This window comes from Mus musculus, chromosome 13 (genome assembly GCF_000001635.26).
Source record: "Mus musculus strain C57BL/6J chromosome 13, GRCm38.p6 C57BL/6J".
NCBI classification, from domain to species: Eukaryota; Metazoa; Chordata; class Mammalia; order Rodentia; family Muridae; genus Mus; species Mus musculus.
The window spans coordinates 70,786,559-70,803,708 of NC_000079.6; the positions used below are offsets into that span (position 1 = coordinate 70,786,559).

The 17,150-nt window shown below is 43.2% G+C and overlaps 1 protein-coding gene across 13 annotated transcripts in view; it reads right to left on the reverse strand.

The window, feature by feature from the left end:
* Positions 1 to 17,150, reverse strand: part of Adamts16 (a disintegrin-like and metallopeptidase (reprolysin type) with thrombospondin type 1 motif, 16) — a 114,048-nt gene that overhangs the window by 58,761 nt on the left and 38,137 nt on the right. For 9 of the 13 annotated variants that reach the window (XR_001780789.2, XM_006517268.4, XM_006517267.4 and 6 more), the window contains exons 4-9: positions 14,226 to 14,487; positions 11,280 to 11,479; positions 8,892 to 8,975; positions 6,508 to 6,667; positions 5,238 to 5,343; positions 469 to 606 (exon numbers count right to left, since the gene is read on the reverse strand). Coding sequence is in view for 11 of the 13 variants with exons in the window: in XM_006517268.4 (XP_006517331.1) it covers positions 469 to 606; positions 5,238 to 5,343; positions 6,508 to 6,667; positions 8,892 to 8,975; positions 11,280 to 11,479; positions 14,226 to 14,487 (950 nt within the window). In the remaining 2 variants the exon portion in view is untranslated. Of the gene's footprint in view, positions 1 to 468; positions 607 to 5,237; positions 5,344 to 6,507; positions 6,668 to 8,891; positions 8,976 to 11,279; positions 11,480 to 14,221; positions 14,488 to 17,150 lie in introns of all 13 variants that reach the window. The other 4 variants (NR_137640.1, XM_017315523.2, XM_030247289.1 and 1 more) reach the window with 2 other exon arrangements.

Below are 17,150 nucleotides of genomic sequence, written 5' to 3' on the forward strand. Positions count from 1 at the left end.
ACTTATGCAAACATACACATGAACAGAGGAGAGAGAGACAGAGACCGAGAGAGACATAAAGACAGTGACAGAGCGACAGAAAAACAGAGACACTGAGAGAGACAGGGAGATAGAGTGACAGAGAGACAGAAAGACAGAGGCAGAGAGAGACAGAGAGTGACAGAAAAACAGAGACACAGAGAGAGACAGAGATAAAGACAGAAACATACAGATAGAGACAGAGACGGGAGGACTTGTCAGAAGAAGGAATGGTTTCAAGTAAGGGAGAGAGAACAAGAGATGATAGTGGGCACATAAATGGCCAGAATATATTTTATATACATGCATGAAATTTTCAAAGAACAGATATAATTTCAAAATAAAAACATATGAATTAAAACTCTAAACAATTCAAATTGTTGATGGGAAAATAATAAAAGGTTGCCAAAAGTTCAAAGTATTCGCAAAACTGCCCCAGGCTATCCATACCTTAAGAACTTGTGCAGGTACTGACGGCTGCAGGAAGACCAGGAGAAGACACCATTGCGTCCTGCCAGTGTTGGGGACATAATGTTGCCCTCAGATTTCTTGCACATATTCCCTTCTCCATCATGGACCATGCCAAAGCTGAGGAAGAGAGAAAACGGTCATTTCAATTCACAAACTGGGCTATAGGATCCAATATACACTGAGAGGGGAAGTAGAGGATGTGAAGACCACTCCTCTTCAGAAACAGAATTGTATCAGTCAGACTGTGGTACACGCATGTGTGCTCCCAGAGCCTCTTGGAAAAGCGAGTGACTCATCACATAGCTTCAAGGACAACATATCAAAACTCAGTATATCAGAACCCACAGGCACTACCGGGACGGGTGGAGGTTTCAGAGCCATTTGTTAGAAATATGGAAGTCATATGTATGCGTGCTTAGGGCTGATCACTTGGGATTTGATATCAGGAAAGTTCCCCTGGAGTATACTGAATCTTGCTCTTTCAGTAGCAATTAAATACATGTAACTCTATGTCTGAGCCTGCCATCCATGTTGGAATGTCAGCTGGTGTCATTGTCCTAGGCTTGTTCAGGTGATCATCTTGTTGACATTTCATGTTTGTAACTTCCAATTAGCATTAAATGGACTCAGCAGGTTGTCTTCATAAATGCATATGTGTATTATGTGTGTACATATGGGTGTATATACATGTGTGTACATATGTAACAAAACAATTGAAGAAGTCATGAATTTAAGAGGGAGTAGGGTACATACAGGAGGAGTTGGAGGAGGAGAAATTATATAAATACAATTACTCATGTATGGAATTATTTAAAAATGAAAATTTTAATTAGAAAAAGAAATAGAGAAGTCATGTTTCAAGCCAGAAGTTATTGGCTCAGGGCAAAACAAAACAAAACAAAAAAGATTCGGGCATTTAAGTTTTTCAGATAAGCTCCCTGGGCAATGTGATTGTTTGAGCGAGTTCAGCAATACTGAGCAGCCACGTGTGCTCATCAGAGAGATAACATCCATCTCCACAACCATGCTGGGATGGATGCTCCTTGGCACCAGTTCCTCCGCTGGAGGTTGTGGTGGATAGGTGGCCCTTAACTCCCTGATTCGATACCTACATCTCTCTGCAGAACCTCTCTCTGCAAAGAGTAAGCAAGGTTGCAAGCAGAGGTGGGAACTCTTTAAATCTGTGCCCATTCTGACTGAGGGGGAAACCACAACAGTTTGGGGGCTCTACCCTGGCCTCCTGCATGGACACATCTCAAACCTCAGTAGCTATGAATGGGGGTGCCACAGATGCCCGTGTATTGCTCACTGCCAAACAGCATGTTCATCAGAGAGTTGTGACACTGCAGCCCTGAAACTAAAGGGGCAAGTGACTCAAGTAGCCACCTCCTAACAAAGCTCTGCATCTCTTAAATTCCCAAAGTTTTGCCTGCAGAAGAACTCATTGCCATTTTAAGCTCTTCAAGAAAGTACTCCAAACTGCCTTGAAGGAAAGCCTAGGGCAATTAGCCACATGGCCCTGAAAACCTCTACTACTGTATGCATACTATTGGGAGCCCACTTACTGTTGGCCACTACTATTTACTACACTGTCCTTATATTTGATTTCCCAAGAACAGGTGTTGAGTGAATGAGACCCAAAGGAAAGAGGAAAGGCTCTTGAGACAAAGTAGAAGTGGGGAGCTTGGTTACTTGATTTATGGAAACTATCAAGATTCCCATGATGAACAGATGGAAAACAACACAGGCAGGAAGACCTTTAGTGGGTGTATGGTGAGGTCTAAAGGGAACAAGAGAACGAACATGTCCTTCTACAGATGCTTATAATTGCTACCTGACTATATTCTACCCTGATAAAGATAAAACAAAAGACTGGGGAGAGCCCTTTGTCCAGAATAAAGCCAAGAGCTCAGACATCCAGACATCAAGGTCTATAGGATCCATGCAATGGTCTAACTATAAGGTGATTGTAGGGTGTATCCAAGGAGATCTTGTAGGCAAATATTGTCAGATTTCTGCAAAATTCCTGGTCAGTACCAAGGGTGATGTGGATGTGGTCATTCTAACCTCCACCCATTCTCTGAAGTTCTATTAAAGGCAATTAATCAAGGCTAAAGCAACCACATGGCAGGGGAAATGTGTCATGGCTGTGAGAAGGATTTGGGCTGAAATCCCAGAAGGGAGGCTGCACAGGGAGAGAGCAATGACAAACAAATGCCAAAGCACGCTGTCTTGGCTGGCCCTTGACCTGGTTTCAGAGGAGAATGTTACAGCCCCACACATGACCTAGATAATTTTACTATCATTTCAGCCTACATTCTAAGGAATTCAAATAACAATGCCTGCTGCCTGGAGATTTCCTGGTTTTCTTTTTCTTTTTCTTTTTTTAATTGAATGGTATTTTCAATGATCAAATTTCAAAATTTGCAGGTATTAAACATCAAAGAAATACACCACAAACATTGGCCACCTATAGCATGTCCTGGGAGACTTCTGGCATACTAGTAGACTGTGAGATAGAGGTGAGCATGTGATGGTGTTCTCACTGACCCCATGTGACTTGGGTGCCTGACTACATCATTAGTTATCTTTCAAATCAGTACAGCATGCACAGACACGATGAATATATCTATCACATACACATTCCACAGAGACCACATATGATATTAATGCTGAAGTAATGGAATAAAGACTAGATGTATTTCAAAGATAAGGTTGGTATTGGTCATCCAGAAATATAAGTCAACCTATATATCCCACATAAGACTTAGTTCCCATGTACCATAGCACTCTATTTAAAGTGGATATTGTCCTATTAGCTAAATAATAAATACTATATGTCCCTTCATCCTTAATAATGTGTAAGACTTAATGTCTCCTATCCTTACCCTGAAGCATACTGCCTGTGAATAAAACAGTCAATACCAGCTTCTCCATTTTTGGTTGTTGACTCAAGGGCAATCTTCCAACAATGACTCTGACTCAAATAAAAAGTACTTTGTTCAATCACACCCGAGCTATTTGGTTCTGGGCAAATTGTTGGACTCACTGAGCCTCAGTTTATCCCTATGTAAAGAGGCCTAACAAAGCTTTCTATACACCAAACATGCACTGTGCTCCTGACATGTCACCCAACACAATGACCTCATCACTCACTAACGGTAGGTGTATATGTGTGGTGGTAGGGTGGTAGGGAGATGGTCAAATGCCAGTAAGTTTCAAATACAAGAACTCTCAAGAGGAATGACAATGAATAACCCAACAAGACCACTGCATCTTTCCAGAGGGCATTGACAATCACTAAGCTAGGTGATGGTGCCAGAGCTGGCTTGCTCTAAGGCTCTTTAAGTCCAGTGACTGGTCAGTTGAGACTGAAAACTGAGTTCAACTGAGGAATAATAAAGTTGAATTTCAGTTAAATTAGCCACCTGCAGCAGGGACTTAGTACAGCCAAATCCTATATCTCTCTGCTTATCAAACTCTAGTAGGTTGAGTTCTCAGAGACTTAAGTATTTCTTGCTTTGAATGTTTAATTAAGTTAAGGTATGGTTGAGAGGACAGCAAGAGCCTAGTGTCATTATAATGATAAACGTTTTTTAACTCTAGAAGACTATTAAAATACAATCATGTCTTAACTGAAAGCCTTATAGAGGGTAGGTGTAATTTTCTGGGCAGTGAAATCACCAATCACTATCTGTGATAATGAAGGATTGGTAACTGGATGTATAGCTTTGCCTTAGGGTCAACAGTTCACATGGCCAAAGTCTGCATGGCCTCCATAGGATATGACTGAACAAAGGTATGCATATTTGCACCTGTGGGGTGTGTGTGTGTGTGTGCGTGCATGCATGCATTTGAGTACACCTGTGGGCCCATGAGTCTGAGAATAGGTATATTGAATCCATTTTCCAATAGGAGATAGAAAAACTAGCTTTGTCAAAACACAAATCACAAGCATGCTGTCTCTATTTTCCTATTGTCAGGAAAATCAAACTGCACAAACGATGATTAGCAGAAAAGGTGGATTCCAAGTTGTAAGTTTTCTGAGATAAATTTCAAGTAGTGTCCCAGTATGGCAAGCAATAATGTCTATGATGCCAGTTGACCTCCATAGTCCTCACGGTACTCAGAGGATGTCTAGAGCAGTTTGGAAGGAAATGGGGCCTTTCACAACTCTTCAGTAGACCTTGCCCAAAAGGGAATCAGCTGACAGGATTATAAGCATAAAATCTTAAGTAGGAATATCAATTTCGCTGAGCTTTTGTGAGTATAAATATAAGATTCTTTTACATGAATAAAGACACCACGAGTTACTTACTCTGCTGGTTTATTATCTCACCTCCTTTGGGTGTGTGTGTGTGCATGTGTGTCTTTGTGTGCATGTGAAATAACACAACTTGATGTTACCTCATTTTATAAGCTCAGAAGTCAAGGTCAGGCCATGGAAAAAAATCAACCAGGTCCTCACAGAGCCAACTTCTTGGTGGCCACACTGACAAGTTCCACTTGTATACTTCTAAGTATACCATGTTTACACATCATATATGAATTCACGTGTGTGTATGTGTGTGAGCAAAACTCCAGAGCAGCTACCATTGACAAGAAGACTTGTTCCTCTGTCCAGTCAGATGGTGTACCATAAGAGCAGCCTACTGGAAAATGAGATGAACCTACAGAATGAATGCAGAAATGCAGATATCATCCAGTCAGAAGATGACATCCTTCCTTCTTCAATGAGACAGACTTACTTGTGTCCAGACTCATGGGCAATGGTGAAGGCCAGTCCAAGTCCTGAGTCTTCATTGACTGTGCAGCTGCGGTACTTACTGCACATCCCGCTTATGGGTGCAAACCCTGTAGGACATAAAACATAAAGAGAATGCCATACAATAGTGTTGATTTATAATGAGTGGTGGTGGCTAAAGTTTCTGGTGTTTGATAAAGTTTGGTTCTCATCTTCATTTGGGAAATGTGCAGTGAGCTACTCTTGGGCAGCCATGTAAAGATGATACATTGATGTGATAGAAGGGAGCATATCTTATATATCCTTATGGGCCCATGGACTCTGCCTTGCGATAAACAAGCTTAGTTTTTATGCACTGTTCCTGGAAGAACTAAAGTTGGAACAAAATTCCAGTGTGGTTTCTCCTCATGTCTCCCATGAGCTTTGCTTCTTTGCCCTTTATCTTTCTGTAGTATTAAATCACTGAGTTCTGAGATTTCACTGGGGGACAATCACACAGGGCATGCTCAGTCCCCAGTGAGGAATTGTGACAACACCCATGAAGAGTCATCTGCCCAGAAGCCACACCAGGTTCTCAGCATCTGGAGTAGTCCCTGGGACCTGGTTGTGGAGGTATTTGATGCCTGACATAGAGAATACTTCCAGACCTCTGGAGGAAGCACAGTCTTTAAGCTGTCCAGACACTGTAAGCCACGCTGGCCAGGGTGGGTAAAATATATGTTCTCCAAGCCCCACTGAGGGCTAGGCTCATAATGCCTTACTGAGAAACAGAGTTAACTTCTGCTATACTGGATCCTCTCTGGCAGCTTCTATATTAAAAATCAACCCCTCTGAAGTTGGGAGACAAATAGAGTAAAAAGAAAAAAAAATCTCTGTGGAGTCCTAAATAGTAGCACATTCTTTGGCCATTTAAAAAATTGCCAAAGCACCTCACTCTGTGAACATTTAAAACATAGCCGGACTGCTGATGGTCAGGTCTTTATAGAGAAATGTGGAAATGGAGAGTAGAGTATTACTGTGGTGTCACCATCAATATTAATGAATCCATTACTCTTGTTACATTATGAGACAGCTTGAATCTCCCTGTCCCATTTGCCGTGGCAGGAGACATGGGAAAGGGCAATTATTATATGAGAAGAGGCAGGAACTGGGGTCCTTGTTCTTGCTATACACCAGTTGACACATCACATACAAGAAAGCTACTGGTGGTGATGATGGTAACTACACGATGACCCTTCCCCCACATCCCTGCAAATCACACTGGAGAATCTTACCCAATGTGTCACAGGGCTCATTCTTCCAGGAACATATGTCCAGACCAGTCAGTAAGATGGCGTGGTCATGACGAGTTCCATCTTTCCCCATCAATCCGGATTGCCACTGGCAGAAGCTGGTTAACGTGTGGTCTGCATGGTGACTAATCGCCAGCCCTGGCTAGGCAAGAGAGGCCAAGACACCCACAGAAATGTAGAGAAAGCATGCTACCGCCATTCTCAACACAGCAGGCTATTCTTAGTGGAGATTTAAAATGCAAAAATGAACCCAGAAGGCACATGATAAGAGGTACATATGATGCTTTAACATCCCAAAGGCTGCATTAAACAAGTCACTTATGTGCCTTTTTGTGCACAAGCCATTGTAATGTATCTGATGGATTCTTGGATTCAATGACCAAGAAAGATAGCATCTTAGTAGGAATCTTTCATTTAAAAAAATCTTTGAATAACACTTTATAAAATTGTAGCTGAAATAGCATCTTTTGTGTGTAGCTCATACAATACACACACACACACACACACACACACACACACACAGAGAGAGAGAGAGAGAGAGAGAGAGAGAATACTTCCCCAGCAATAAATTCACAACCGTAGCCAAGAACATTTTCACCCTGATGTAACAATGTTAAGCCAGTAACTTTTCTACAGAGACAACTTGTTTCCACCAAAAGGTCAACTTCTAGATAAACTTTAATCATGAAACAGTATAGAATCCCATTAGCCTTATCCATACATGTCAAGTGCAGCAGTGGACTATGGGCACGAAGTCTAGAACTACAGGGGACGGAGGAGGGAGGGCCAGGAACACTGTGAGAGCTGTTGCATTGAATTATTGACCCACTTGTAGGTTTGCTACAGTGTCCTAACGGTAATCAGAGAATACCAGTTTACATGCCCCTGTTTCAGAATTCTATCTTGTTCAATGCTTTAACCCCAACTGAAGAAAGTTCTCTCATAGTCACTCAAGACATTTTCTCCTTAAATGTTTATTTTGTTTTCCCAGAGTCCCATGCACTTCAGCGACCTGCTGTGCATAAGCACACAAGCACGCCTGCATTCCTTGGCTGGTGACTTCCAGGAAACTGTTGTTAATTAAAGTTAACACAGGTGTACGATCAAACGATAACCTTGCTTATTCTTTGCATCTTGGATGAATTCCAAAGCAAGAATGTTTTAATGCAGGGAATAATTAACCTGTCACCCGAGAAGCCTGGTTAGTTCAGCAACCTCCCTGCCCAGCTGCACACTCACAGAGCAGACAATAGGGCTAGACAGGCCAGACAGCCCTCCCTGCTGCATCCCACCTTCATGGAGAAGGGGCATCCCACAGATGGTATGAATCATCTCTGATTCCATCTAAAACATTCCTGGCTTTATAAACAAGAACGCCGTGGCTACCAGGAGACACTGAAGACGTCACCAAGGGTAGGAGTGGATGCTGGGTGTCTAGCTCAGGCCCTGAGCCCACATGCCTTTGCTGAGTCAGTAACCAGCCTAGGAGAAATAGAAGTAGGGCCCATTTTTAATGAAGACTTCCCTTTTGCCGATGCTGTGAGGAGCTCCTTGGGGTGCTTAGCATGCATTTGTGTGGGGTGACAGGAGGCCACCCTGTGAGGAAAGGGTCTTTTTCACCCATTGCCACCAAGACAGCATTAACTGAGATGAGTGTCCAGTGAGGAAAATGTGTTATGTCTTCCAGGATCTCCAAGAAAAAACAAAAGCCTACATCTGAACATTGTGGGGATTTTTGGAAGCAGGAGGTATCAGGGTAAAACAACACAGCACAGCACAGTATGGTGCAGTTTACTGTCCATGCTAGAAACATGGGTGGTCTTCTGCAAAGCACAGATAGAAAGCTCATGGTGGCTGAAGACACATTGGCCCTTCATACCGTCAGTGTGTTTTCTTCCCACAGTCTCATGACAAGTGCATTCTCTGTTCTGTTTCCTTGTGAGCTCACTTACACAGCATAGTTCTCTCTCTCTCTCTCTCTCTCTCTCTCTCTCTCTCTCTCACACACACACACACACACACACACATACACCACACACAGCTCCCTACCATACTTACAGTACACATCCGACATACACATGCAGGCACACACAGAGATAAACAAACACCATATAGACACATGTAATGCATTCATACATACACACACACACACACTACACACTACATGAACACACACACCACACCTACCATACCACCATGAGAAATGAAAAGAAATGAGTCATTTTAAACACAAAATATGAAATCTTTCTCTTCCCAAGTAAGAGAGAAAGGAAGAGTACACGGAACGATTGCATTAAAACCAGAAGCAGCTTTTCACAGTCATTTTCCTCCAGGGGAAAGAGCCGCTGCCTTGGGAGCTGGAATACCTGTTCATCTTCCAGCAGAATGAGTCCCACAATGACAATGTTGATGTTTCCCCCAATTGTTCCATCCTTGAATAAGGCAGACACCTGAAACAGAAAACAAACAAACAAACAAACAAAAAACCTGCATTAGCTGTGAGCGAATCCTCAGCTAGTCATGGCCCGGCTTCTTGCCTGGCAGGGCAAACCCTAGTTCTTCAGTGCCCGAGCTAGGTGAGTATCATCCTCTTACATTTCTCAGATGGTAAAGATATGTGAAACCCTAAATGTGGAAACTTGGATTTCTAAAGCTAAAGTTTGAGTAGGAGGTGGCAGAGGAGGATGAGGAGGTCCACCTATTAGCTATCAGGAAGGAGAAATAGGTTTTTAAAATCCTCCTCCTCCTCTTCCTCATCCTCCTCTTCTTCCTCTTCCTCCTCACCACCACTGCCACCATCATCATCATTATCACCACCACCATCATCATTATCACCACCACCATCATCACTATCATCATTATCACCACCACCATCATCACTATCATCATTATCACCATCATCATCATCATCATCATCATCATCATCATCATCATCACCATCATCATACTAGCCTTGCTGTGTAGGCTAGTGAGCCTTTAACTCACACTCCATTATCTTCAGCTTCCTCTGAGCACTGGCCTGTGCCACTGTGTGTTACTAGAAGGATTATTTCCATCCCAGTGGGAAAAGCATATGCCAAGTGCACACAGGACTTCTAGAACCATAGGGGAGACACTCGGGGCAAAACCAGGAGGACAGAAAGGAGGAGTGGGGGTGGAACAAAAGAATGAGTGGACAGCATGAACACTGGGGACCAGGGCACCCAGACGCAGAAACAAAGGATTAGGAGCAGAGTCAGTGTGGCAGCCATGGAGGGCTGAGAGAACCCTTTGCTGCCAAGGTAAGGAAATATTGGAATGCCTCTACAGAATACAGGCAAATGGCAGCTACCACTGATCAGAGATGCAGGGACCCGAGACTCCACAGAGTACAGCTTCAGAGCCAGGTGCTCTGGGAGTTCTCTGGGAGGAGAGACACCCGATGAATTTCCTTGATGGGAGAGAGAGAATTTGGATTTACTGTGGGGAGTGAGACATATTTGGGGTATTTTGGGGGGAATCACAGATTCATCTGGGGTACTCTGTTTACAGATGTCAAAATATACATTTTAAACACTGTCATTAACTCTTTTCCTGACATGTGTGCACCTCAGTTTTTCTCTGTGATGAGGATTTATCCCACAGGTGGCAGGTGCAGAGCACCACTCCTGGGTCCTCAGTAACTCCCACAGGTGTTCTTTATACAAAGACAGCTTCATCTGGGAAGCTATTCCAAAATAAGAGTTCTTCATTTTCTGCAGATAACTTAGATTCAATACCTGAAGATTAACATTCCTAAAACAATGGGCATTATCTGCACCCAACAATGCATTATCTGCATTTCACTTTGCATTATCTACACCTCACAGTACATTATCTGTTCCTCACCTAGTGTTATCTGTACCTCACTTTGCATTATCTGTAATTCACATTGTGTTATCTGCATCTCACATTGCATCATCTGCTTCTCACCTAGTGTTATTTGCACTTCACATTACATTATCTGCTCCTCACATTGCATTATCTGCTCCTCACATTGCATTATCTGCTCCTCACATTGCATTATCTGCACCTCACATTGTGTTATCTGCACCTCACATTGTATGTTAATCTGATAAAGTTTTGTTGCATCAAAGTGTATCAATATCCCAATGAGATTTCTAGTGTGTGAAGATATCAGTGAGCCCTAAATGTCTCAGAAACAAATTAAGTTGCAATGATGATCTAATTAGTTTCTCCCTATTTCATTCTCCAACATTCTAAAAATTCACCTTTTGATTGGAAATTAGTAAAATGAGTTTCTTATACTAAGACTCAGCTACACAAATGAGGAAAGAAACACACATTGTCATATGCACAGAGAGACATACATACAAATACACACATGAACAAGCATACAAATTAACATATACATATAATGTACACAAGGACACATGGTCACGTAAACACACACACCATACACAGACAGACACACATGCACAGATATATACAAGCAGATGCACACTTGCATGCACACACACAAGCACACACACAGGCAGACACATAGTGGGACACACAGTGGCACATGCACATATACACACCGGTGCACACACATAGAGAGACACACACAGACACAAACACACGTGCTTACATGCACACACACAGGTACACACACACAGGTACACACACACAGAGGCACACACATACATAAATTCATGTGCTTAAACACACACACACACACACACACACTCAGGTGCACACACACACACACACACACACACAAACATCAGCCCTACCATGTTGAGAATGGTGAGGACATAAGTCGTAATGTTTTCATGGCCATGGCTTTGCATCATCTTTCTGTCAACCACCACCAGTGTCTCCACATTTAACTCTTCATTTCTGTGGGATTTCAAGAGCGAGCGCTTGTGTCGGGAACTAGGCTTGTACTCATCAGGCAAGATGTAGAGGTCATCGTTGGGAGGCTGAGGCATGTCTATGGAGGAACATGTAGAGAGCAAGCTAATGCAAACACACAAAACCAGAGGCATAGCTGATTCTACAGAAGTGTCTGAGAAAGGAATGCTCATGTTGAGTAAGGTGATCCTGAATTTAATGACAGCTTGGGCTACATAAAGACAGCGAAGCATGGCAATAGGGTTCCCATGTTAGAAGAAGAGAGACCTGCCCAGCTTTTGGGATACAAGACATGTTTTAGTCACCTTCTCTATTTATATGATGCTCGTACAATCTGGATGTCTTGGAAACAGACCATTTCCAGAACTAACTTCGCATTCTTTTGTCCTGATTTAAAATGAGAAATGAACCCTAGCATCTAAAATGAGCATCCTAGGAGCAAGGGCATGGGGACTTGCAGAGCAGGACTCCTCCACACCTTGACAGAGTAGCAAACACCACAGGGCCAACAGCACAGCCATTGGCACCGGCTAACGTTTCTGTCATAGCTGATACTGGTGTCTGGATGGAGCTAGCTTTCCAGTACTCTTCCCAGTCAATCATACACCATTGGTGGCAGCTGCACTCAGTGGGTGCTACACATTCTAACACACTCCCCTGAATACTTAGCAGATCTAATTATAGAGCAATCTGTTCTCTGCCCTCGTGGAAAGTTAACACTCTATTGAAAACAATTAACTCTAGAAGGGTGGCTAGGAAAACACAGGATCGTTTCATGGGAAGGCATACTTCAATCGCCACCTGGTGACATGAAACTCCAACTGGACCAGCTGTGAACATACATCTCCCTACTTGATTGGTGCTCACAGCCAAAGCACTTTAATCTTTTGGTTTGTTGGTCAGTTGGAATTAAAAACTGAATCCAGAAGTGATCCAATATCCAAAACTATCTTAGTTTAGACGTGAAGCACAAGTAGAAATCCCATCTTATAGCCTTGTGACAAGTCAACCTGAAACCTACACACCTTGAGAACATTCTCGAGGATCACCCTTAGGATACATGAACAGGCACGTGGGCAATAATGAATCCCCTGTTCAGGTTCGGAATCTAACCCCAGGGTAGTTCATTATGGGTACACACAAGTATTCCACAACTCAAGATAGGATGACATAGGTAAAGGTTCCCATCTCAAGTGTTTATTACATCTGAGGAGAACATAACCTGTTACTCAAACCTAAGCAAGTCCTCACCAAGGCTGACTGAAGCTGTATTAAACATTGTAACTTGCAGATGCATGCACGCCCTTGCCCTTAGGAGCTGTCCTGGGTCACTCATTAGGCCTCTATATGAGCTACTGTATGAGATGCTGTGGGACCTGAGGCAGGGCAGTAAATGAAGACAACTGCTGGCTCTTATCTAGAAAGTGTTAGAAAGGAATTCAGATGCGAGTGGTGTGGTCTTAAACCCAAGTGGTGGGAAAATGTTGGCATAACAAAAGGAGGCTGCAACAATGAGCCTGGCAATTGTATCCCCAGGGCTGGCTACATGGGCAGGAATTCCTGGAAGCTGTATCACACTGGCCAGAGCTCTTAGAAGCTATTAGAGCAAAGAAGACATGTGCCTCAGGTCAGTGCTTTCCGAGTGCCCAGGAAACACCAGTCCAGCTAACCCCACATCAGTGCATGCCTATGGCTGAGATGAGATGATGACATTCCAAAATTCCCTTCATCGTAGCTCCAGTTTCAGCATCTGCTTTAACAAATTGTCTGCATCGGTCACTTGTTTCCGACAGATGCCTGAGGGAGTGCGGAGACCGCACCGAGAGTCTTTGCACACAGGTATTCTAACAGAGCCTTTGTAGGAGTGAGACCCACTTAGAAGAACAGGACCATACTGACAAAAGCAGGACCCATCCCACAAGAAGCCAAGCAAGCAAAGACACGTCCCATTGAGTTGGACTCAATCTGAGATCTCCAGTTCTGTCTGAACACAGCCCTTGTGTTTTGTTCCTGAAATAAGATGGGTTCAGACACTGCACAGGCTCTGATACCTCGGTGACACTCGCTTCTTCACTGAGTATCAGGGTGTTGACCCATTCCCTAAGATTCACCCAAATCCGCAGGGCACCTGCTAGGTTCTCCCTTCTGCTTCCATGGGGCAGATAAGACCACTATCAGAGGCAGAGAAGGCTGGGACTAGAGGCATAGAAGGCTGGGACTAGAGGCCTAGGCTTCCTTTTTGCTCTCTGAGAAGAGCTAATCAGATAGTACCTGGGCACTCGGGCAAATAGGGACTCCAGAGAACTGCAGTTTCCTAGATTGGGAGAGCTACATTATGTGCAAACAAGGACCCTTGCTTGTGAATCAGGACAAGACTCTCCAAAGCCTTGCTGACAAATTGCAGGTGAGTACTTTCATGCTCTTGCCTCTTTGATGCAGTGGTGTCAAGCTTCAGATATGCATTAAAAAGTTACCTCAGCAGGAAAAGTATGTGAGCTTTAATATGTCTAAACCTCAAGTATAGAGTTACTGGGGAACAGGGGGATGCCAGGGCTTGCTTTTTTTTTTTTTTAGATGTCTGGCAGGTTCTATACTTCTGAGGAGTGTGTCATTTAATCTGTGCAAGGACAAGCTTTTTAAAAACCCATCTGCCACATTCATCTACCACCCACAAAAGATATAAGACTACCACCAGAGTCACCTCCATAGCAGCATCAACAGAACGTCTCACCTCCTCAGAAGACATGCTTTCAATAAATTAAAATTGTCCCAGTATCCCATCTAATTATGCACGTCATTAAATACACAAAATCTCCCTTACATACATTTCTTGCGTCTTCCACAGAAATGCTGCTTTTGTGAGGGGCCAAGATGGAAGTTGTCATGGTGCAGGTGTGGTCTTGCCAGATCTCGCTTCCTGGTGATCATCAGGACTTCGTTTTCTCTAGGAGCCTGGCGCTCTGTAGATCTCTTGTACAGAACATGGGAGGGGGAGTCGCCCTGTGCAGATCTGTTCAGTTTGCTTGTTAGGTGTGGAGGCAGTGGCTTCAAGAAGTAATCAGTGTCTTTTGTTCTTATCATGCCTAACTGGAGAAAAGGAGAGGGAGAGAGAAAATGCCATGATCTAACAAAAATAGCAATGGCACTGGTTCTCCACCCTAGATTTGCTGTCATTTCTCCTCCAATATGGCTGCCCCACCTCTGGAACCTGGTGAGAGAAGGGCTCAATAGCCTGGGCCTAGGAGGCAGTGTAACAAGGGCCTCATCTCTATCTTCCCAGGAGCGTGCAACCTGACTTAGAGATGACAGGGCAGATGAGGCTCACAACACAGCCAAGGCAGGGAATTTAAGCCACAATTACTTGGGACTGGAGAAACCATGTGCATAGGGTTAGATATTGATATTGGCAGGTGGTCTCAGTAGAGGGAAGAAATTACAATCCTAATAATTTCCAAAAGTCTATTCTAATGAACTTCAAATTTTTAATAGCATGCGATACATTCCAGAAAATATGTTAACAGAATTAATCTAGAACAAGTCATGAAGCCTTCCTTTAGAGCATAGGAAAATCTTCCTAAATAAGATATTATAGGAAACAAGAGAGAAGTGGTTTTTTTATGAAAACAATAAAATGCCTATATAGCATAGTTGAATAAGAAAAATAACCTTTAAGATATGTTGAGGAGACAAACTGAGAGATTATTTTTAACCTTGTAGAATGGCAAATACTTGAAGTCTGATAGCACAGCTATCAGTAAGAATGTGGACAAACAGTTGAAAGGGAAGACTCGGGGTCACACCCAGAAGGCATGCTCCATGGCCAGCCAGCATGTCAAGATTATAAATACACCGCTCAGCCCTACGACGTACGCCTTGACAGTCCCTGCCAAATATTTCTTGTAAGCATGCTTTTGTATTGACAGACAGAGCATGCTGGAAAGATAATTCACCACAGTCCGGTGAGGTACCCCAGATGCAAGGATCCTCAGTATATACACCAATTAATAACTTTGTGTCAGAATAAAAAAGGCCAAAAGCATGTCCATCAGACAGATGCAGGAAAGGCACTGGAGAAGACTCAATGTCCTTTTAGGATGAAATCACTGAACAGGTTAGACCTGAAAGAATAAACATTGACATAATAATGGCAATATTCAAACACCAACCTAGTGTCCTTATTCTCATTGAAGAAATGATATAACCGTATGTGCACTGTGATCTGCAGTAAGGCTGGGGACCATCTTAGCACTTGTATTCAGGAAATCATTGGCAATCTTATACAGAGCCATCAAGCAAGAGAAAGAAATCAAGGACATTTAAATGGGATAGGAGAAGAACACCTTGCTACGTGGCTCACAGTGGCCTCAGTGTCCCCTTTGCCTACTCAATGCTCATTACCAAAAGCTTTACAGAGAAAAGTCTCAGAGTCCATCAAAAATATTAGGATGAACAAATTCAGAAGAGTTGCAAGGTACACAGGCAACACACATACACACAAAAATCAGGAGCAGTGGAGAAATGATCTGAAAAAATCAGGAAAGCAGTTGTATACAATAGGTATGGATGGAAAGAAAAGTAGAAGCAGGTTCAGTCAGTATTTCAAAAGGTTCTCACAAGAAGAGTTACCACTCACTGGTGGGAGAACAGAAAGTGACAGGAAGAAAAATCTCCTTAAGGTTCATAGCCACTGAAAAATATTCAAAATGCCTTCTACCTTGCCTTGGTATGTGGGAATTTTGCACTGTGACTCCGCTGTTGTTATTCAAGATTATTTTGAAGATCCAGTACATAGGATGACATGGACACCTGGGTAAGTTTGTCTGTGATTTCAGGAGCCCATGATCCATTTTTTCACGGCCAGCTAGGGGCAGGGAGTCTCTCACACTGATGCCCATTAAATGTGCTGCCAGGCTGTCCACTGAGTTTTAAGATTTACACAGGCTTGGTTGACAGGCATGGAGAAACATTCTCTAGATATTGGGAGCAGGCCAATTTTAGTTGTAGGGAATGGGGATTTGGTGTGGGAGGTCTGACAGAAAGCCCAGGGTTCTCACACAAGGGAAGTTAAGCATTAGCCACAGAACTGCTGGGGAAGCAGACCTAAACAAAGGAAAACTTGGTTAAATTATCAGTGAAGCCATCAGGACCATGGGGGGTTGGCCTCCTGGGGCCCAGATTCCACCAAGGTCTGGGAGGTGGCAAAACTTTCAATGTCTAATCTGAACCAGGCAGAGCAAGAATGGGGCTACCACCCCTGAGAAACAATTTCGGCCTTCTGGAACTTCCAGCTGAAAGAGACCTCTATTTTGTAGTTCTACCTGGGAACAGCCAAGTTTGGAATTCCACTGCAGCCCCGGCCAGCTGAGTTTCATTCTTGTGGTATTTTAGTGGACCCAGAAGTATCACAGAGGTGTTGAGCTCCATGTACTATTCTGATTGGTTTTCCATGTTATTGAAGGCAACCAGTGTAGCCAGACTTTTGGCTTCTTTGTGGGTTCTTTTTAATTCCACCCTTCTCCAACCCCTCTTCTTCTACCCTTTGAACCCCCTAACACTGGATAGAGAGTAAAAAGGATAGAGGGAAAGGGTTGACATCATTAGACTACTCCTATTAGGACATTGATACTAGGATGTCCCTACTGCTACTAGGGACATCGATATCTAACTTCTTCTTATTTCTTTTTTCATGTCTACTTAGCAAACTGCTATCAATTACAACCAACAGCAACCAACTAACAATCCACCAACAA